The sequence below is a fragment of the Sminthopsis crassicaudata genome, chromosome 1, assembly GCF_048593235.1.
Source record: "Sminthopsis crassicaudata isolate SCR6 chromosome 1, ASM4859323v1, whole genome shotgun sequence".
Lineage (NCBI taxonomy): Eukaryota > Metazoa > Chordata > Mammalia > Dasyuromorphia > Dasyuridae > Sminthopsis > Sminthopsis crassicaudata.
The window spans coordinates 351061543-351084895 of record NC_133617.1 but is presented as its reverse complement, the minus strand read 5'-3'; the positions used below and the strand labels follow the sequence as shown (position 1 = coordinate 351084895).

The window sequence follows — 23353 nt, the reverse complement described above, 5'->3', positions numbered from 1 at the left end:
AGGAGATCAATGAAAGGATTAATAGAGGAGAAAGAGGAAAAAGCTAAGGATGGCACTCATATTGTGAGCCCAGATGACTTGGGAGAAAAGTAAATGTGGCTGCCTTCCTTAGCTCCTCATTCTCCCCCCACAGCCATAGGAGATCCAGTCCAGTCATTTCTCCCTAAATAATGCGACTTCTTTATGCCTTCTTCCCTTTGACATCCCCCCCACTACCTTGGGACAGGCCCTCGTCATCTGGGCAATTGCAGGACTACTGCCGCAGTCCCGCAGCCTCCGCTCTCTCCCCATCCTCCACTCAGCCGTCAAACCAATCTTCCTAAAACTCAAGTCTGACCTGCTTGCGTACCTTCCCTCCCCATTCAACAAACTCCAGTGGCTCCTTATCACCTGCAAGATCCAATATAAAACTTGTTAGCTAAAGCCCTTCACAGCCTGCCGCCCTCCTCCCTTTTCAGGCTTCTTCCACCTTCCTTCCCACTGCGCTCTTGTGACCCAATTCCCGCAGCCTCCACGCTGTTCTCAGAACAAGACGCTCAACTCTCAGTGTGTTTTGACTAGCTAGCTTGCCTCTGTTCCTGGGATTCTTCATTTATTTCCATCTCTGCCCTTCCTTAATTTCCTTTACGTCCCAGGTCACGTCTCACCTATTTACAGGCGGCCTTTCCTGACCCTCTTCCCTTTGGAATTACCTCTAAGCCGTCTATTTTTGTACATAGTCGTTTGCCTCTCCCCCATCCGTTTTTTACCTTTCTTAGCAAGCCCAGCACTTAGCAGACACAAAGTAGGAGCTTAATCAACTCTTATCGACAATAGGGCCCGCTTTGGGAGAGTTTTTGGTGCCCTTGGGCAGCCGGATGATAGCGTGAGCATCCTGAGGCAGGGACCAGGGAGGAACACCGATGAGGGGTTCCCTCACTGGCCTTCGGTTTCCGAGTCAATTTCCTCATTTGTAAAATGATCTCTAAATGTTTCTTCTAATTCTAATTATTTCTAAAAGTGGAAGTTCTGAGGAAGGGAAGAGGAAGATAGCAGAAAAGGAGGAGCCACCCAAAATCCAAACAGCTTGCTTTCCCAGCTCCTGGAAACCAAATGGGAATAAATCAGTTGCCATCCTCTTAAGTGCTTCCTATCCCCACCCTGCCAAACTTGTAGTCCCTGTGCTTCGTTCATGTGCCCAAAGGAGCAGATCCCCAGAGGCTCACTCAGCAGTGACCCTGTAGCACGATTTCAAGTGTTTGGGTCGGTTTAATTGTCAGTCTGTATAGCTAGCTGCACAGCCTATTAAGGAGATTAGTTTTTCTCTGTGTCTGAAAGGCCCTATCTTGGATCTCATGGTCATGGCAGGGAAGATCAAAGCAGATTCATTCCCAACCACACCTTTTTATCACACAGGTGCTACAAAGAACAACCTTTAAAAAAAAGGGGAAGGAAATAAGTGCAACTTTCAATAAATTAATTTTAATGTCTGAGCAGTGGTTGCATATATCTGAGATAACGAAAATGTGATTCCATCAAAATCATAATTTATAGACAAATTTCATCACAAGGTGATTTGAAAATATATTTCATAGAATCGATCAAGCAATATTACAGCATGTAATGGAAATGAAGCCTTATCCTTATGTAGGAATTACCTTCCAATCCTCCAAAAGGCATCTGGAGAAAGGCTCATTAAGGCACATAATTATTTGTGATTAAGATCACACAATGTTCCAATTTGATCACACATCTGTAAATTAACATTCCATACAACCAGCTTAACAACTCACAACTCAGCTTCCATTTCAATATGAAGAAAATTCTTGTTTTTTCACTATATTAGATCTATATCACAGCATACTGAACATTGTAACAAAATTAAGCTGGGTACAAAGTATACAGAACCAGGAACCAATGATTACTTATATTTATGCACTTTATCTTTGTACAATGAAGTAGGCTAAAGATATGTATTAAATAAATAGGAAATTTAAATTCTCCCCTAATAAAAATTATTTAACATTTTTCCCTAAGGAATATACATTCATAAGAATTTTTTTTTTACATTCCGTTTTACAGTAATGATAAAAATGGTGAGAATGTGCTATTTATCAAATGTCTACAGTAATAAGATCCATAACACTGTGTAAATAGACTAAAAACCTACTAAACTCATTCTTGAGAATGTGAAATGTAGGGAAGAAAAACATCACACCTTCCATTGACATGAGGTCTCCTTGTTTAATAGAAAATATTCTTATCTGGAAATTCTATTCCCTACAGTTGTTGGGTAACCTCTGTTTTTCACACAAACACAGATGAAAGAGAATTTCTGCCCAGCCACTAAAGGACAAACCACAAATAAAAAAAAATAACAAAAACAAAAGGTTCAAGTAATTATTTGTTGAATGAATTAAACAAACAATAGACAAATGTGTTTTCAAGTCTCAGCTGAGCTCTGCTAATCAACATCCAGAGGCAGCAGTGTATGGTTGGGACAGGACAGCCAAAGAGCTTTTTTTTTCCTGTCTGAACATCTGATTTGTACTGAGAATGATTGGGTAGACTGTGCTGCAGTCCAACTTGTTTGTTCAGATGATTGAAAATTTTGATTGTCTATGCTGTGATCCATTTTTTAAAAAGTGGTTGCTTCATTTTTAGATTGTCTGGTCAAGGGCTATGTCAGTTCTAGCATGCAGGTTGCAATCAGGCAGTTAAGTAGACACTTTGGAAGACGGATTAACTCTTTCAGGTCAGTAGGAGACTTTCCAGTGCACAAGAATGATGATTCTCTAGGTGACATCTCAACAGCCTGAAACAGTTAGTGTTGCTCTCAGAGTGCCCAGGATATTGCCAGACCGGGAGGCTGTGTTTGTTGACAACATAAAATAAGCCATTTTCTGATCAAATTATGCTTTTGAAACCAACTAGTTTCTTGCTGCTCAACAGGTCTGATTAATCATAAGGTTAACCTGAGGAGATCTTGATAGTGCTCAAGAACACCAGACTTGCTTTCAAAAGAGCTTGTAGGTACATACATTTAGTGATTTCTGCACTGTTGCAATCATACTGACTGAAAAGACGGTTGGGAAATATAGGGAATCACTGAAAACATGCAAAGATCACTAGAAGAGATTCCCTATTACAAATGCAACTCTTTATTGCACATTGGAATGTGTCAAAATGGGTCCCCTGAATCAAAGCAACTCCATATATTAAAAGGAAAAACAAGAATTATATGCTTATAAATTGGATATCAATCTTGTTCCCCCAGTGACAGAATTATAAAAGGTATCTGCTCTATTAATAAAGAACTATTCTTCAGGACAATTATGTCTTTTATTTGGATAAATGTGTGTAGTGGTATGAAAACAAGAAGTCTTCAACTACTCAAATCTGAAACTGGTGTACACCATGAAACATGAACTATTCAAAAGTTTTCCTTTCCTTTAACTGTCCTGAGAGCTTATGCTGGTAAAAATGATAAATTACAAATCAGACGACTAATCAATTTCATTTTCCTGAAAAAAAGGGCTTGAGAGTACTGATTGCTTATATCATACTTATAATCTTTATAGTCTATCCCTTATTACCTGTGCCCCAAACAAAAACTTGAACAATGCAGCTTAAATTCTGCTTGACTCAGATGTGAACCAAGGAGTTTTTTATACTTCAGTGTTCAAAAGATGTTCAACATCAAAAACATGCAGTACATTTCCTAAGTATATAAATTAGTCAAGTGTTCCCTTTCTCTTTACTACATGGAGGGGATGGGGGCTTGTCACAATGATCCCACTCTTCATCTCTTCATCCCTGCTCCTCCTCCTTTCAGGACTACCTTGGGGTCAACCAACACAAAATATTGACCCAGAGAAAGTTAAGATTTTCTTTAAAAAAAAAAAAAAAAAAAAAGAGCAACTCTCCCAGTCCCTTTCAGGAGCCATCCAGAGTTGGGTCACAGGTGTATTGAGATTGATCCCTTTCTGTTTTTCCCAAAATCAAGCGTTGAAGATGAGGTGAGGTGATTCTCACTTAGGTTGTTTTAAGGACTGACTCCCTCTATTCATTAAGGGTGTGGAAGGAATGAGAAAAGAGATGTTCAGTCAAAACTTGTAGTACAAATTTCTGGACTGCCATAGAAAGCTAATCCTGCATGTCTCCTGACACTCCTCCCCAGCCTCCCTTTGGCAAAAGTAGATATACTTTACCATTTAGTTTTTTCCACTTTTTGGATATCATGGGGAAAATGATGGTAGCTACACAGCACAAAAATAACTCATCTAATCAGTCAAATGGATATAAAATCAATTTGTTGGAAGAGAAAAAAGGCATTTAGTCAACTTATTGGTGGGCACCATGTGTTAAAAGAAGTTTTTTTTTAAAAAAGGTCTGTAACCAGCAATGAGAACAGGAGGGAAATGGCCTTCAAATCATACCTAGGGTCATTCTGTAGTTAGGTGCTATTATGTTGGGAAATATACATTGTTAGTCACAGTGATTTCTCCTTCCCACCCTCTTCACTGGTCAGGACTCCCCTTCCCATTTCTTGAATTAACAAGCTGCCTGATGACTTTATTCTGATGGTGTCTTAAACCCGGGAGCTCAGGAAGGTGAACCTGGAAAGTACTTCCCCAATCCGTGAGGGATACCCAAATTCTTCAGGCTGAAGACCTTAGACCCAAGAGTAGTCATAAGGGGTATTCAGTGAACCCTTGCAGAAATATAACTAGGATTTCTCTTCATTGTTGCATTCTCAAAAGGAATAATTCACTATAGAGGGAAGGGGATAAGCAGTTTAAAGCACTGGTAAGATAAATCCAGAGCCCTTACTTCTCCCAATTTGGGACAGTAGCAGGGAGGTGTTTGGACAATAAGTTATTATGCAGTATCTGAAATTATCAAAGTCATTCAGTCTAATTATTCACTTTTATGTGCTGCCAGGAGGTGAGGAGACAGAAGGCTTTATTTCTATTTTATTGGTAGAAAACAAGATAGGGAGGTCAAAGACCTGCCTAAATATGCACAGTGGCAAACCTAGGAGCTGAACTATGATTTCCTTGAGATCTAGAGGCTCTATCTTGTATCTGAGTCAATGTTCAACTTGAATTTACTGACGTGGGGGACTTTGGTGTCAAAAGACAAAGAGACATAATTAAGTCAAAATGTTCTATGTTGAAGCAAATAAAATACACAACAGTTTGTGGGGGGAAGATTGCATCCTATCCAAAGAACCTCAATATCCTCTGGGAAAATCTTGTAAGCCCAGTCTCACTTACTCATCTGGTAACTCATCCCTAACATGAACTTGCTCTTGGGACCCTAGGCCAATGCCCCTAAAATATTTACCTGTTGGGCAAGAAAGCCTGATAATAATAACTTTTAGACAATAGGGGATCCTTAGCAACCACATAATGTAAAGGTTCCTTGCTTTGGTCTGAAAGAATTAATTTGTAAGGGAAGAACTAGCTGACCAAGGCCCCTCTTGCTTACTCAAGATGATGTGATGGGGCATAAATTACAATTATGATCCCTATCCCCATAGTAGCTAGATTCTGGATCTTCAAAAGCTACAAATATAAATGTACATTTTCAACTTCTCTTTCTACAGTACTTAAGAATTTTTGCTTCCTGAGTCATCGATTGTGGCACTTAAATGATGCAATACAAAGGGACAGAGGAAATAAGATTAAGTTGCTGTGCAAAAAAGATTAAGAAAACATATAGCAATGGGAGGGCATAAAGGCGGTCTATAAATGATAATCAATCACTCAGATTCAGCTAAGTGATCTTTCTGTTGAAAGGGACAGGAGAGATGTGAGAACTATTATTATTCAAATGAAAACAAAAAAAAAATCAAATTTGTATTTAACTATTCATTGAATATTAGCTAAATCCCACCATAACCCACACCACAGGTCCAACGCAAACTTTTTTTTCTGACTCGTTCATTACAGCAGAGGAATCCACCATGTGCAATGACTGCAGAGAAGGACTCTGTTCATTGAGGAGTTTCTTAGATGAGACCAATTAAGTCTCTTGAGTCTGATTTTTAGATAGGCCAACTAGAGGGAACAACCAATTATCTGGGAGGACCAGGGCTGTTTCAGCATCAGGTAGTTCTCTATTTCTCCGTCTCAGCAAAACTGAGATAAATCTGCTATATATGAGGAATCAAGTTCCCCAAGTGAAGTGAGTCTGTCAAGGATTCAATGACACAAAACAGTTGGAAGTAGGAAAATGATGTTGGAAGAGTTTCCCATGGAGGAAAAGGCACTGATCCATCTCATCCAGAGGAGACCTGAGCAGGAGGTGAATAGCAGCTTCACCTTTATTTTGTACCTAACCTGAGGTGACCCCTCTCCCTGCCATATTCCTACCTTCCCCAGGGACACTGCCCTCTCCACACCTTCTCCATTGGCTGGATTTTGCTTTAAAGCCCTGTGGGCTAGGATGCCCCTTGGGTAGCACCCTACACACTTCAACAACAGCAACCTTGGCTGAAGAGGGCAGTGATTTGGGGGTTTGTGGCTGTGACTCCAATTTTGCGAGGCTCCTCCCTGCCCCAGCTCCTGAGAAGGACCCACAAAGTTGGGACTGAAGCTGGGTTCCAGGCAAGGGATAGGGACCAAGAGTCCTGTGTTCCCTCTTGTGATAATGAGGAAAGGGATAAATACCAGTTAGAAGGGCCCCTGCAGGACAGACAGACATACCTGTAAACCTGAGAGTTTCATTTGTTCCCTTTTTTTTTCTTTTTTTTTTTTTCAGTGAAGAGATCTAATTTCCCCAGATTCAGTCCCCACTACCCCTCTCTTTTTTCTAGGCCCAATGACAATTTTTTTCCTGCTCTCTATTGGATCACAGCTGTGTCTCCTCTTGTTCCAGAGAATGTGGGAGGATGTGACAAGACTGAGGGAGGGAAGCTAGCTTCTGCAGCTTGGGGTAGCGGAGGGGCTTGGGCCTGTGGAATGACCGCCGACTCTGAACTCGCCTTGCTGCTGCTGACCTCAAGTGGGCATGCATGTTGAGCAAGGTTCTCTTCTCTGGGAGGGCTTTGGGAGCAGGGCCCCCCAGCTCTTCCTTCAGCCCCACAGTAGGCGGGTCTTGCTTGGGGTTTGCAGAGTTCCCCTTGTTCTCAGGACCATAGCCAGGGTTCGCAGGGGGCGGATTGTTCTGACTGGAGTTGGTCTTAGGGCTGGTCTCAGGCGGCTTTCCTTCATAAGGCTTTGTGTATTCTGAGGCAGGAGGCAGAGTACTGATTCCTCTATTGTCTAGGGAAGAATAATTCTGTGTCCATGGCCTTTGGAGACAGGCTGGGAGGAGGAGCAGGGGCTTCTCTGGGGGACCCGAAGTGGGGTTGGCTTGGTCAGGTTTCCAGGAAGGCAGTTTTTCTCTTGGAGAAGAGTATCCTGTCAATGGCACATCAGAGCCTGTCTCACCTAGGACAGTAAGTAGAGACACAATTAATCAACAAATAAATGAAATGTTAAAATTATAGCTTGTTAGGGCTGGGAGGGACCTCTGTGTTTACCTAATCCAACAGGTTCTTTTTACATGAGGAAAACTGAAGCCTAGAAAAGTGACAAATCACACAACTAATTAGTGGCAGAATGGGGCCAAAACCCTGGTCTCCTGCCTTCCAAGTCAGGGTACTCTCTAGTCACTGTAAGAGCTGACATTTCTATAATACTTTCTTATGACTAAAAAGACTTTGCATACATTCTCTCAATTGGTCCTTACCATACACCTAAATATCAGCTAGATTTTAGGGAAGGAGTTATTATTCCAATTTCAGAGATTTAAAAAAAATGAGGCCTCGAGGAGGAAGATACCTGTCCAAGGTCAAAATCAAAGGTGAAAGGTAACACAGGATTTGTAGTCAGAGGACTGGTAGTATGGACTGGTCATACTACTTATCTGAGCCTTCTGCCTTCTTCATCTTTATAAGGAGGCTATTTGGGGAACATAGAGATACAAAGAAAGGAAAAAATAGTGCTGTTTTAGCAGAGCAGACATTCTAATGGGAAAGACAATGTGTAAATAACTAGGTATAAACATGATATAGACAGAGACAGTGGAAGGCAATCTGATATGGAAACACATAGCATCTGGGGGTGAAGGAACTGAGAGAGAATTCTGACAGGTGATGTGATGTGAAAGAAAAGGAAGTATCAGAAATGAGGGGGTGGAATTGAGAGGAAAGAACATTCCAGGTATGGGACAGCTAGGGCAAAAGTATGGGGACAAGGGATGGAGAGTTGTGTGGGAGGGACTGCCAGAACAGGCAGGGAGGTGTAAGGACTGGAAGAGGACAGCTTGAAATGTCAACAAGAAGATTTTCTATTTTATTATGAAGGTAACAGGAAGCCTCCAGCTCATGTTGCAGAGAGGATGATATGGTCAAACTTCAGAAAAATCACATTGGTGAGCTTCACAGAGAACAGGTTGGAGATGGAGAACAAAAGGTAGGGAGACCATTTGGAAGGTTCACCAGGCAAGAGTCAGTGAGAGGTGCTGTGGTTAAGGAGTGAAGAGAAGGGGATGCCTAGGAGAAAGTCAAGGTCATGAGATTAAGGGCCTTTAGTGAGACAGAGTGAGGGCTTCAAGATGATCCAAAGGTCCAGGTCTGAGTCATGAAGGCGCCCTTCAGAATGACAGGGAGGCTTAGAAAGGGGGAAGGTTTGGGGAGAGATAATGAATTCCATTTCACACAGATTGAGTTTGGGGTATCTATGGGACATCTAGTTGGAAATGCATGACGGGAGCTCAGATCAGAGTAGGGACAGATATACAGATCTGGAATTAGGTACATAATGCGGACAGCAGACTAGGGGAGCCCAGGAGCTTGCCCCATGAGATAGTGAGGAGGGAGAAGATGAGGGGGCCCAGGATAGAGCCTTGGGAAGCACCCATGGAGAAGGGGTTTGACACATGTGATTCTTCACTGTCTATCCCTCCTCTATATTTGCTGCCTCCTTTTTAAAATATGAGCTCCTTGAGAACAGAATGGTATTCACAGCACTTAATGTAGAGACTGGCAAATGATAAACTAAATAAAGGCTTTTTATTCATTGATTTTGACTTCCTTCCTTGGAAGGCCCTCCTTAGAGAAAGGGACTATATAGCTCAGAAGGGCACCTTTCCTTAAATTTTTGTTCAAAAGCTTTATGGTGTTCAAACTGATCTCTTTGAAGTTAACTAAGGAGGATATCTATTGAGTAAGATTTCAGTGTTCATCTTGAGCTGTCTTTTACCTGTGCAAATTATTTTTATTAAGTGCTGGGGTGGGGTGCTACAACTTATTCATCCTTATATTCTGGGCCTGGCATAGTGCCTTGTACACAGTAGGTGCCAAATGAATTCTGTGGCAGGGTGGCAGGGTAACTGCTTGGGTGGATGCTCAATTGATGCTTGAACTTGTAGAAACTGTACCATGTACCTTTCCCTTTTGAGGCTGATGATTTACACTTATTGTGGGCTCCTGCCCAAGGGTAAAAACAACAACGTTTTCATATACAAATAGGGTTCTGACCAGAAAGCTTCTGACCTAGACTAGAACCCTGGGAAAATTGGGGGTTGGGGTGTGGTGGGTGGTGTGCAGGAGGAAAAGAGCCAGCCCTTCATCCTATGGCTTTTGCCCTGAAGTTAAAATTCTCTTGGTTCTACTTAGCCCTTAATTCTCTTCAAAGGTATGTGCTCAGAAAGCAAGACGACCTCACCTAATCAGGTTGAAACTTGCAAGTATCACCCTGCAAAAGGGAGGTTTTATGGGGAGAGGGAGAAGCAATTATGTCTTCTTGCTTGGGAATGGGCTACTTGGCTGCCAGGTAGTCGGGGAGTGGGGGGAAGGGGAGGAGGGGGAAAGCCATCCAATTCAGGGAGAAGAGGTGGGACAAAAGCCAATCAGGGCCAGCAGCAAAATGCTTTTTGTGAAAGAGGGAGACCCCATCACACCATTGCCTAACCACCAAGGACAGAAAAGCTTGAAAGAGGTGGTTTCTCCCATTGTTTACCAACCATCTCCAATTCCAAGCTATTACTAATGGAAAAGGCACAGCTTTTTTTTTTTTTTTTTTTTTTTTTTTTTTTTTTTTTTTTTAATAGAAATCACCTAAATTGGCCTGATATTAACCAGTGAACTCTCCAAGATGGAGGAGAGAACTAGCTGAGACTGATTATTTACTTCACAGTCCCTTTAATCAAACTATAGGAGAGGAGAAAAAAAAATCATCTTGTTTCTGTTTCAGTTTCTTTCCAAACTAACATGAAACTTAACCAGAATCAGAAGTTTACCATCCCTTGGGGAAAGATTTTATTTGATATTTAAATTCAGCAAGAGTCTTTAAATCAAAGATTTTCAACTTTTTCTTTTCTTTTTTTGCATCATGGAGCCCTTCAGCACTTCAGTGAAAACTATGAACCCCATCTCAGAAAAATGCTTTCAAATGTATAAAATGCAGAAGATTACAAAGGAAACAAATTATATTAAAATCTAGTTTCCAAAGTATATATATTTTTAAAAGTCCAGCACTTGCTATCTGTGTCACGGGTAATAATTAAATTTCCTCTTTCTCCAAATCTAAAACTTTTGATTAAAAATGCTATTCCTTGGAGTTGCCTCCTGAAAATGTGAGGTTTTTCCATATTCCTAGACCCACTTCAATAGTCTTGGCAAAAGAAACCAAGACTAACATTTAAGGCAGGGAGAATTTGGCTTTAATGTCAGCATCGATAAAGTACAAATAGTACATCAGGAGAACTCAAGAGTATTGATGTTTTCCTTGTAGTTTTGTTTTGTTTTTCATTTCTTACTTATTTACCTACCTATTTCTTTATTTCATTCATTCATTCATTTATTAATTTGTTAACTTTTTAATTGCCACTGGTTAGGAAGGAAGTAGGTTTAACTAAACTGGAAGTGAGAAACTTACGACTTCCAGCTCTTTCATTTCATCCTGCCTCAGTCCCATTCTTTTTTTACAGGACTATTCCCTGCTGCTTCACAGATTGATACTTTCTTGTATCATTTCTCAGGGACTGGGAAAAGAAAGAAAAATACAATATGTAGCTGTAAGTGTCCTTATAATTTTTAAAGCATTTTTCTTTAATTTCTAAGCATGAAAAATCAGCCCAGTGCCGGTTTCTTGTACAAGTTCTGAGGGGGTACAACCTCTAAGGTTGGAGTTGGGAGGCATCTGACGCTGGTTTCTATCCACTCTTCTTAGGGCAACTGACCAAAGGTTCATTAGTTCATGGCTCTAGGCATAGCCTTTCCTAAATGATGATGTCCTACTGGTATAGAAACCCTAGTAAAGCTGTTGTAACCCCTAAATAAAGAGCAGGAAATCCCCAAATCCTCTCAAAGCCTCCATCCAACAGAGAATAGTAAGTGTGCTATTAAGTGCAGTGCACCCTACTCTCTGCTGTCTTCTCCAACGCAACTAGTAAAATTATGTTTTCTCTGGAACCTCTGGTTCTCCCATCTTGGGCAAAGGGACACCCAGGGAGCAGAGCCAACCATGAGGTCACCAGCCATGGCTTAAGAAAGCCATACTTGACTGCTTGGGAATTGTGATCCCTAAATTTACTAATCCACTTGGGAAACAATCACATATTGTTTTATTTTTTCAGTAAATTAGTAGCTCTTATATCAGGGTTGAATTGGGACCTGCTGTTGCTTACATAAACCCTTCAAATACCCATAGTATCTTATGCCTTAGATGAAAAAAAACCCAAAAAGCCAAAAACAAAAAACAAAAACCAAGATTCTTTTTTCCCCTTGGAGCCACAACTATCTTTCCCTTCCTAATTCCTCGCCCTAGCTCATCTCCCTTTACCCTTAGATCTGAAGGCACAACTCTATCTTAAAGGCTGAAAAGCTTTCAATGAAAAGTCATCAACTAAGGCAAAACCTTAGTTTCATTTTAAATCATGTCTTAGTAAAGTTTGCTATCAAAGAAACAAATCATAGGTAGAGTAAATAAAAGTGACATTAATGAGGAAACATATTTACACAATAAACCACTCTCTAAGTGGCACCGGGAAATCTTCAAATCAGTCTGTATCTACGGAATTGACTAAGAAAGGCAGAACCTCCATCAAGGAGGTACCAGGCGTGGTTTCTGTAGGAATGAATATAACATGCCTCCATCTCCAGCCAAAGTGCAGCTTCAGACCACAAGAGAGAGAAAGAACAAAAGTGGGAAACACAGGGACAGAAAGAAAGAAAATTCATCTGAGGAGGAAAGAGATCAAAGTATTGGTTAGGTAGTAATAACAGAAGAGATGAGTTTAAAAAAATAAAGGTTGCATTAAGAAAAAATTACATATGTGTCGATTCTGGAAGGAAAGACCGAGGCCGCTCCTCTGGACTGTCAGCTAGCAAAAAGGAATCGACTGACTTAGTGCTGAGCCGGATCGGCGTGAGACGTCTGAAGTTGCTGGGAGAGTAGGGAATCTGCACGCGAGCCCTTTGTGATGGCACCACTGTCTCCTCAGAAGACAACCATGGCGGCACCTTTGTAAAGATGCTCTGGTCCTCTTCCGTTGAAAAAACAGGGTTATCAATTCCTAGGAAAGAAGGGCAATGGGAGTTCATGTCAGTGGTGGAGTCTCACAGCAGCTGCCAGTCTGCCTGGCAGGGGATAGGAGCTATGTCGGTCCTGAAGGAAGCACAGGCGGTTGGAGCTGGTTATAATTAAGCTTAGAATGGGCCACTTGCAAATAGAGAGATGATATTACATTGACTGGATAGATGAATCTTCAGCTCCACATGACATGGACTGAAATCACCCCATGTATAACTCTTGACACTTATCTTAGCCGTATTTTAATGTGTCTCTTAAATGGACCTATTTAAAATCAAGGATGATCCAGCCCCTAATCTAATCTTATGATTCTCAAAATGATCTCAGATAAAATAAGGCTATTTAATAAGATATTATTCTCTTAATAAGTATAACTATATATTTTACACACATATACATATACACACAAAAATCAAAGCATTGAAATACACACTCATACACATAGTAAAGAAATACCTACCATAAAAATTTCCTTCTAATGATTCATTATGGCATGGCAATGACCCTAGCTTCTCCATGGCTAGGCCAGTATAATACAAGTTTTGACAGATTTTATCAAGGTGCCACGGCCTATGATGAATTTTGTCATCAAGATACCAGACAAACAAGTTCAGAGACACATCGCCAAGTTGGTGAATTCTCTGGCCATAACAACTCCTGAAGATCATCTACCATGCCATAAAAGTGTTGAAATTTGTGCTTGTATATGGAGTGTAAACTCTGATGGACCATCATTTCTTGGGTATCAAGATAGACACACACATGTACACGCATTCACTTACTCTCTGCCTTTCCACCCTTCCCATCCCCATTCCTCCTCATACCACTTACTCTCATTATATCATACCTAATGTTTCTCTCATATTCATGATTTGGGGTTTTCCTTATCATGTGGCCAGCAACTTAAATTTGAGGCAAGGACATAATTCAAAACACAGCTCCTAAGCAATTTCACTATTTGTAAAGCATTTTGAAAAACAGAGAATGTTCCCCATCTCTGTACTGTAACCTTTTCCATGGGTGTTCCTTCCCCTGAGTGATCCCCTTCTCATGGGACAAAAATACCTTTATTCTTCTCCTTACCTGTGGTTGAATCTGTGGCTGTATCTTGAGTAACACTGGCTAGGAATTCAATCCCACCACTCATCTGCTCAGCTTCATACTCATTAGTCTCTTCAGGGTCTGAAAATTCCAGTTCTAAGGGAAGGAAAAAAACCCCCACAAAACTATGGACAAAATTGTGCATTTCAGAAATATAGGATTATGAAACTGGTAGCGATCCAGGACAATATTCAGAGGCAAATACCACTTCCCAAGGAAAGTTTGTGCAACTTGGGTCACCACCCTAGAGATTAATAACTATTACACACTCATGTTCCAGAAACAATCTTAACCAGAGAGTGGTTTCCAAAGAAGGTGACAATCAGTGAGTCATATGGTAACATTAAACAGGGACAGGAAGAGGCTTTGGATTGAGGATTGAGCAAGAGACAAAAAGGAACTCCAGTGATCTTTTCTCAAACACCTATTCCATGTGTCCCTATCTATCTATACTTTGGATGTTTAGGGAAAGTCAGAGTTGAGAAATCTAAGGGGAAAAAAGAGAGATTAGGAAAACAGAAAAAAAAAAGAATAACTGAAACATTCTGTATCTGCTGAAAAGTGGAAGAACACCATTACTTCTGTGCTTCAAAGGTTCATGGTCTCAAGGGTCTCAAGGGTTTGACCAATGGGGGATTGTGACTCTGACTAACTTTAGGCGATGCTTTATGGGTTGCAGTAGTCAAAAAAAAACCACTCACCACCCAGTGGCCAACCTTTTGATAATGAGACTTTCTAAGCAGAAGTGGATTCCTGGATGACAGACATTGTCTGTTGCCAGTCCTGTATGAGAATCATTGTTCTGCTGGAGATGGCCTTTAAGGACCTAGAGTCCCCTTCAAGCCACAGGTAGCCACCAGGGCAGAACCCAAGGGGAGATCAAGCATTAAAGAAAGAAAACACTGCTCCTTGCTTTTCTTGCTTCTCATTCTTGTAAGCCTACAGATTTTTCAGCCCAGGGATGATGAGGTTGGATTTGGAAGGATTTGCACATGGCTCCTGGGTCCACCCTACCTTGCCCCCAGCTCCCTATCTCATCAGTTCTGAGAACTTAGGAGGAACATGCTCATGTTAGAGTTAGGGAAAGTTTTGTTATGGGGCTCTGGTACCCCTGCTGGGGAAATGTACAAGGGAGCTGGTTTGCTTGCTGAGAGTGGGAGCCTCTCAAGCAGTATTGTCCTTCTCCTGTCCCATCACCTTTCTCACTTCTGCCCAGAAGTACCTTCCAGTGGGTGGATCTGCCAAAAACAGTCATAATTTTGAATAAAGGACAATGTAATCAATTAAACAATTACCTTTCTCTTTAAAAGCAAAATCATGAGTTGGGCTTTCCATTGGTATCTTTCCATTTGGTATGCTACTGTTTCTCTGTAAAACAAAAACGGATTAACAGTTCAGAGTTTATCAGAGACATCCCTGTTGCTTCAGAAACCATTATACTGAATGTATAGAACTTTGTTATAAGCATGGAGGTTTTCTTCAAGTTTTAAGGTTTCTAAGCACTTTAGATACATTATAAGATTGATCTTGACAACAATCCAAAGATGATAATAGTAATAATAACTATAATAATAACATGTTTATGGCACTTCAAGGTTTTCATGTACAATCTCATTTGATCCTTACAACCATTCTGTGAGGAAGACATAAGTATTAGTGTTTCCACTTTACAAATGATGTAATGAGAAGCTCAGAGAGGTTAAAAACCTTGCTCATGGCCACATAGCTAGTAAGTGCTGGGGGTAGGATTCAAAGCCAGACCTTCCATGCGCCACATCCAGCATTCTTTCCACTTTGCCAACCTGCATCTCATTCCAGTGTTCTCTTCAGGGTCCATGCCAAGTGACTGCCTGCCTGAGGTGAAACTACCTTATTAATTAACTAAATTATTATAAGTAACTAACTAACTTCAGTAACTAAATTCCCTTGAATGGGGTCCAAGATACAACCACCTCCTAATGAATTGTTTTCAGGAAACAGCATGAAAGTGCTAGCCTCACATACCCCATGTATTTTGCCTTGAACATGGTCCTAGACATAGCTATGTTCCTTACCCTCTTTTGGCCACGTTCTCTCTTGTAGAGTTTGGCAGTCTTTTTGGTTTGGTTTATTCCAAGTTTGGTAGATTTGAAAGACTCTAAGCGCTTCCTCATTGTTCTATGGAAAATTTCTTTGTCTTGTTTTTCGTCTTCATTTGACGTTAACTCATGCCGGCTGTAGAGATGTTTGTACTACAGAAAGCAAAGGGAAACAAATAAAGCAATAAAGGAACAGGTAATTAAGCTGCACTCAAGTCATGCACACGGCTTGGAGGGCTTTGGATTACTTATGAACCCGAAGGTACTTCATGAGTTTAACCGAATTCTCTCCAACGATCAACACTAGGGCTTTCATTCCTCATCAACTCTGATCTGCTGTCTACTCACAGCCCTTCAATAATTCTACTCTGGAGCATGAGGACTTTTAGTTTTGTAATTTATTATTTCAGGGAGGAAAAAAAAAAAAGCAAAACTGATGTGCTTGATGGAATACTGTATTGTCTCATTGACTTTTTTTTGCTGAGGCCACTGGGGTTAAGTGACTTACCCAGGGTCACACAGCTAGGAAGTGTTAAGTGTCTGAGGCCAGATTGAACTCAGGTCCTCCTGACTTCACTCATTGACTTTTGCACAAGCAAAAGAATGATGTAGCAAAACCCAGGAACTTTTTTTTTTAGAAGCCATTCATTGGCCTTCACAAATCATTCATTCTTTGGACCCACCCAATCCAACTTAGAAGGCCCACAGATGGTAAATCATGTGCTCAGTTCTTATCAGTGTAGCTGCAGAAAGGAAGCAGGGTTTTAGTAAAGCAAAATCCTCTGCTTATTCATAGGGTCACCTATGTTGGACAGTGATGGCAGAGTGAGCTCACCAGCTCCTTTCCTGACAGTTCCCAATCCCCTCCTAGCTCCATTCTATTCGCTTTGGGATGGAGTGAGAAAGGGGGAATTTAGACTGTAGGTATGTTCATTGAACATTTGTAGATATGTTGTATGGAGAAGGGAAGGTCTATGTCAACTTGCTCCCTGGTTTGAGAGGAGTTATGCTGAATAGTCTTTAGCCCATCAAAGAAGTCCAGAGTATCAACATTAATAAAAATTCTGGTGCTGGCATGTACAGTAACCATTTACCTCTTGTCTGGGTTTATAGAGGTACTGCTGCAGAGTATGGTGAGTGACAGTGTCTTCTGTATCCCGAATACTCTTTCTCCTCTGCTCTAAAGCCTGCATGTCTAGGCAAACAGTGCTGACATTTTCTCTCCTAAAATAGGAAAGAAACAAACAAAATATATCATTTCTCAATTACAAATAAGTATGACTGCCGCAGTCACCAAGAAGCTTAACTGTACCAGGGTCTAAGTCGCAATTCTTTCAGATCAAGGTATGTTCCCTCTTAATTCTTGGACAGAAAAGTGCTGTAACTGACTCCTTTTACCAAGTCAGTACCTGGGCCTAGTTTCTCCATTTAGAAAAGGAAAGGGTTCAGTAGTCCTCAAACTTTTTAAATAGAGGGCCAGTTCACTGTCCCTCAGACTGTGGGAGGGCCCAACTATAGTAAAAACAAAACTTCACACTGTCTCTGCCCCTCAGCCCATTTGCCATAATCCGGCGGGCTGCATATCCGTCCTCAGTGGGTCTGAGAACCCTGGGTTAGGGTCATTGTCTCCAGTTCTTTCTGGCTTTAATATAATATGCTCCAGAAGCAGTAAATGCTTCTGGTGATGAATTCAGACACTTCCACTGCTGTCTTTGGCACTTGCCTCCTAAATTAACCTGTTTTATTTTATTATCTTGTAGCAATGGGAAGACAAACACAGTTTGACTTGATTGACCAATAAAACAGAATTTTGCATAAAAGGAAGGAGCTGGGACTGATGAAGCTTTCCCCCTATTTCCCTTCTTCCCTTTTTCCAGAAACACAATCCAACTGGTTAGCCCATGACCAAATATGTGATGGAGGCACTCATTGATCTACCTACTGAGAGTTATTATTATCACAAGTTCCAAGAGAGCATTAGTCACCAAAGGACAAGGACTCTTTCCTATTTGGGGTCACTCCCAAAATTAGAGAAAGGTATGGGAGAGAACAGGTTTGGGATGCTCCTGCCCTATCCACTGACAGTCCCTTCTACACATGTGTACAGACACTCATCTGTTTGACATATTTTCTACTGAAGGAAAATATAGTGAATGAAATACTTACAATAAATAAGAGACTGAGGCTTCTACGGTAGATGGACGAGGGGTGCTGAAGTCCACATTGACAATGTTGTCAGTACTGGGAGAACGGATAAATGCCAGAGACCCTCTTCGCTCTCCCTGTTATGGATTTGGAGAAACATTTCATGTTAGTCAAACTGAGCAATATCTAATATTGATTATGGGGTTGGAAATCAGCCTTGATTCCTCATTAATAAGGACCAATGATTTATAAGCTCACTACTCTCTCCTTTCAGCCTAACCAATAATCCTCCTGGGAATGAAAGGCCAATCTAATAAAAGTCCTGAATGACAGGTACAGCATATCTGTAAGTCCAAAGAAGAGATGTATCTTCCTGCCACACTATTTCTAGCTTCCAGGATGGGAATCAGTATAGAAATAGCTTGGAGTACTGGCTAGGAGTCATAGGAGTGAGATCCAATCCCAATGTTTCCTCAATTGTTGTGTGGCTAGGTACAAGTTTCCATGTCCCAGCTGCTTCCTTTAAAATGCAGATAAAATTTCTTATTACAACTTGCTTCATGGAGTTGTGAGGGAAAAGCTTCATCAGCTTTAAAGTTCTATATATTATTATTGAATCAAAGTGGAAATAATGGATAGAAGATGCAGTGAGGCAGATTCTAGCTTGGTTTGAAGAAAGGGTTCCCAACAATGAAAATGATCAAGAAACGGGTCAGCTGCCCATGGACAATGGCTACTTCCCCCTCCCCCCCAAGGCCTTCAAGAAGAGCTGGATAATCACTTCTTGGAGAGATAGATGGGATTCTTGGTCAGGGGTGAACCAAACTCTGAGATTCTTTCATTCTTTGACCTTTCATTGGGGAAGTTGACATTCTAAGTATTTTAAGCGGATCTGAGAAAGCCAACAGTATTGGCACACAGTGTGTATATATGTGTGTGTGAGAGAGAGACAGAGAGACACAGAGATACAGAGAGAGAGACAGAGAGACAGAGACAGACAGAGAGAGAGAGACCTAAACTAATCCAGAAGCTGTACTATATTTCATGTCTTTAAGATTCTTAAATAAGCTGCTTGAACTAACCAGTTAAGACAGTTAATAATTATCTAGAGAAAGAAACTGGGGGGAGGGGGGAAAGTCCAAGTTCATTTTAAGCTCTTAGAAAAAAATATTATTCAGTATATTGTATTGTCTTTGGTATTAAATGTACATTTAATATATACATGTATTAAATGCCACTTCTCATTTACAACTAGAACTATACTATCAAGTTATATGAGCAAATCTTGGCTTCTTCAAAGTTTCTCTTGCGTATTTAATAGCTATTCATAAAGCCATCAAGAGGAAAGTGGGTTTAGAGTTTGGTAGACTGAGTTGGGATACAAAAAGAAGAAAGGTAATACTATGTGCTCATGTTGTCCAAGTTTTGATGTTTTTATTCTTATGGATTCAGGCTAAAATGATCACTAAGGGCTGTACAGAAAGGGAAAAGAAGTCACAAAAAAGGCACTTTAATGGAGATGTGGAAGGTGAAGAGTACTGACTAAATATCTGTGCTTTGTTGATAGGTGGAAGTTTTGTGCAGTGCTAACTACAGGAGCCTTAGATATCTTTTAGTGCTATCCAGTAACTACCTTCCCCTCTCCTCTTGGCAGCCGCTCTGAGTTAATGGCTATTAGTAGAGCCATGGATTCCAGGACAAAACACAATTCCATAGACTTGAATTCTTGCTCAGAAACATAATTCCTACAAATTGGTTCATAAATCTCTTTACATTTCCAACAGGAGCGCCATACTCATGCTGCTTTATTAAAAAAATATTTGTATTAGGGACCACAGTCACAAGAGTATGGGACATATTCGAGAGTCAACAGGCACCTTAGAAATCATCTTATCTACCTCTCCCACTTTTTGAAAAGGAAACTTTGAATGACTTGCCTAACATGCCATGGGTAGGAAGTGATAATTAAAGTTTGGATCCGCCCTCTGGCCCCAGATCCAGTGCCCTTTCCATTATGCTTTACTTGCTGCCAGCCACTTCCCACTGTGAGTAAAGGGCACCCAGGAGCAAGGCTCCGTGCTGTGGGGCATGTTTTTCACTGGAAGATAACCACAGTCATTGTAAAGGAACAGCATCAGCTTTGATCCTTGATAATTGTGACCTTTGATAGTGCAGAGTGTTCCTGAGGATTCTTATAATCTGAGAGCCACGTGAGCCCTTGAGGAAGAACAGGGATTTAATAGCACCCAGTGCCATGTGGTAGGATTTACTGTCCTCTTTTGAGACTAATCTGAGTGGGTCACAAGTTTCACAAAGGGGCATATGATGACCAGAATTTATTATCTTTTCCATGGTGTTAATTTAGTACCTTTTAACAGGTGGATAAAGAATGTGATAGTGAACACCAAAGATGTCAAAAGGAGAATGCCTGGCATTCCACTTGAAATAATTCTGTTAATATTCCCTCATTTTTTTAGGGTTATTTGGAGTTTTTGAATCACTTTTAAGAACATTATCTTATCTGAGCCTCACAATCACACCATGAAATGGATAGCAATGGCACCCAGACTTGCATAATGCTTTAAAAAGTGTTTTCCTTTCAGCAATTTATTTTTTCTTCAGAAATTATTTTAATTTGTGTATTGTTTGCCTCTGTTTCCTCATGAGTGAAATGTGGATAATAACATCATCTACCTCCCAGGGTTTTTGCAAAGATCCAATAAGTTAATATTTGTAAAGACTTCGCACAGTGCCTGGCATATATTATGGGCTATATAAATATTGGCTGTTATTGTTATTATCATTTTAATGTGTGCTTTTATGGGGTCATCATTTACACCTCCCATTGCCTGGCTTCCATTTGTCCAACTTTGTAATTGGGAAATGTTTTTCTTTTAAATCTTTAAAAAACAACTAAAAATAGTATTTTATCCCCCTCCTCCATTACATTAAAATAGTTTTTTACTATTCTTTTTTTTTATGTTTTGAGTTCCAAATTCTATCCTTCTTTTCTTTTTAATCTAATGCCACCTGGAATGGCCATTATTCTCTTACTTTTTTCCTTTTCTTCCTGCTACATGCAGCAAGGAAAAAGAAGAGCTCTTTTAAAGAGAATCAGTGACTAAGTTGTTAGTGTTTCCTCTGCACTGAATGTGTGGAATTTTACTAGTTGTGTTTGGCCACTCTACACAATGACAGTCATTCTCCTGAGCTTTGGGGATTTCAATGCAGTGAGAAAGTTTTAATGATATTGCTTCCTATAAAGTTAGTTTGTCTTGTCTCATCCAGCACATGGTAGACTGATAATCTGGTATTGTTGGAATTACTCTTAAAGGAAGAGCAGACGTTGTAAAGTTCCTGGAAATTTTGCTTTTCCTGTCTATCCCTAGCTTGCATTAAATCAGAAATCATTGCCATGAAAGGGACTCTTTCAATTCACCATCAATCAGTACAAACAATGATTCCATCACCACCTATTGTTCTTCAAAACTGAGTTGATGTATTTCCAGTTAAAGGGCAAGTATTAACCTAAGGAATACTTTAGGAACTAAGATTCAGAAAACTCAAAGAAAGACAATTACTAAGTATTCTTCATGCTGCTTAGATGAATATTGCTAAATAAAAAAGGCAAATTTGATATAGATTCAGTGAAACCACTCACTCATATCTCATTTTTTCCAGATTTTATAAGACATCAAGGAAAATGTCTACCTTGCTTAAGAGTTTATAAGCCCTTTAGAAGGATATCAATAAATGTGCCCATTTTGAAGCAGGACCTCTATTAGCTTAATACTTTATTAGGGACAGGGCAAGATTTAGGTCATTGATACAAGGAACTCCATGGTGAGGAAACTCCTTTTTCTAAGTGCAGATTGACATGTTCTTAGCATGTTTTACAAAGCTGCCTGGAACAGGGAGCGACTAACTCACTTGTCCAGGATCACACAGTCAGCTCTGTCAAAAGCAGGGTGATCTGTGTTTAGATTTTCCTGGCTTTGAAGAAATGCCACTATCTACTATTGTAAGCTACTTCTATTAAGCAAATTTATAGAAAAAAATAATTTTGTAATATTTGAAAAAATGCATTTTTTCCAGATTATATAGCAAGTTCATTTAAAGCAGTTTTCAATAAATTAGAGTAAGGTTTTAATGAGTATTTACCACATTTATACATGTCCTATGGACTATATATTAGAGATATACACAGCTACTTGTTAGTATATGAAACTTTGGGCCTGTCTAACAGAATGTTATTTAAACCAACAAAAAATGCTTCTATAAATTATTTTAGTGTTATCAGGTCACATGGTCATTAAAGGTATGCTTATTTTCCAGGAGAAAGCCCAAAGTAGCCTCTTATATTATGGCTTTTTTGGAGTCACCCTTAATTATAAATTGGCTCATAGAACCTCCAAGTAAATAGATCATATCTGTCCTAAAAGTCACCATTTCATTTTCACTCCCATTTCCAACATTATAGTCACTGTACATCCTCATTGCCTCATACCTAGGCTACTGTGGTCTTCTGAACAGCTCTTTCTGTCTGTCTGTCCGCCTCCCTCTGTCTCTCTCTCTCTCTCTCTCTGTTCTCCTCTCTCCTTTTTTTCTCTTTCTTCCTCTCCTCACTCCCTCTTTGGAGTCTTCCAAGCTCTTGATATATGAATATTAGCCTGCAACTAGTTTTCTATTCCTTCCATATAAAGGAGAACTTACCCCTTGCCCTAGAATGATGAAGCAATGTTGCCTATGTGGCTTTATTGGTTTCAACCCTGTCTGGTGCAATTCCAGAGAAATTATTTTTTGTTTTTTTTTGTCCTTGAATCATATCTTCCACTAACAAACACAAAATGACTTTCAAATAGGGCCAAACAATCAAAAGAGTAAAGAGCTCAGGGTATAGACATCATATATGATGGTCATGAGAATGTCCTTTTACTTCATGGTACTGGGCTATAATTAGGGCTGGATTCATTTATTTATGTTATCTTGCCACATTTGGCAAAATGCTCATGCTATTGCTGGGTTCATTCCAAATATAGAAACTTATAAATTTTATTTTGGATAAGTATAAATGTACTGAAAGTGAAAAGAGGCTTGTGAGAATGTACAAATGGATACTATTATTCTGGCAAAATTAATCAATAAATGAACACTTTTCATTTTGCTGGAGTCAAGAAGCCTGCTATTTAGTTAAGGAGACAGCACATAGGATAGGAGAGTTGGCAAAACATAGAGTAATCTATATGATAATAATACATACACACACACATAAAAGTATCACAAAATGCTACATGATGATAAAAAATTCCATAAGGTGCCATTTGCAAAGGAATGATTCAGCCAGGAAAGTTGCCATAACTTGGGTTATGTCTTTCCTCCCTAATAGCCTAAACTCAAAAGCTGTAACTTCTGTTAGAGAAGGGAAGACTTCTTTGCATTGATCTTAGAGAATAGGACAAAGAG

At 40.1% G+C, this 23353-nt stretch overlaps 1 protein-coding gene across 3 annotated transcripts in view; it reads right to left on the bottom strand.

The window, feature by feature from the left end:
• Positions 1-6712: 6712 nt before the first annotated feature.
• SLC9A3 (solute carrier family 9 member A3) overlaps positions 6713-23353 on the bottom strand; it is a 137311-nt gene continuing 120670 nt past the window's right edge. Inside the window, exons 11-18 of one of the 3 annotated variants that reach the window (XR_012484384.1) lie at positions 17912-18027; positions 16840-16969; positions 15722-15898; positions 14963-15035; positions 13650-13763; positions 12306-12549; positions 10911-11016; positions 6713-7418 (exon numbers count right to left, since the gene is read on the bottom strand). Coding sequence is in view for 2 of the 3 variants with exons in the window: in XM_074279201.1 (XP_074135302.1) it covers positions 7415-7418; positions 12306-12549; positions 13650-13763; positions 14963-15035; positions 15722-15898; positions 16840-16969; positions 17912-18027 (858 nt within the window). In the remaining variant the exon portion in view is untranslated. Of the gene's footprint in view, positions 7419-10910; positions 11017-12301; positions 12550-13649; positions 13764-14962; positions 15036-15721; positions 15899-16839; positions 16970-17911; positions 18028-23353 lie in introns of those variants that run through there. The other 2 variants (XM_074279201.1, XM_074279202.1) reach the window with 2 other exon arrangements.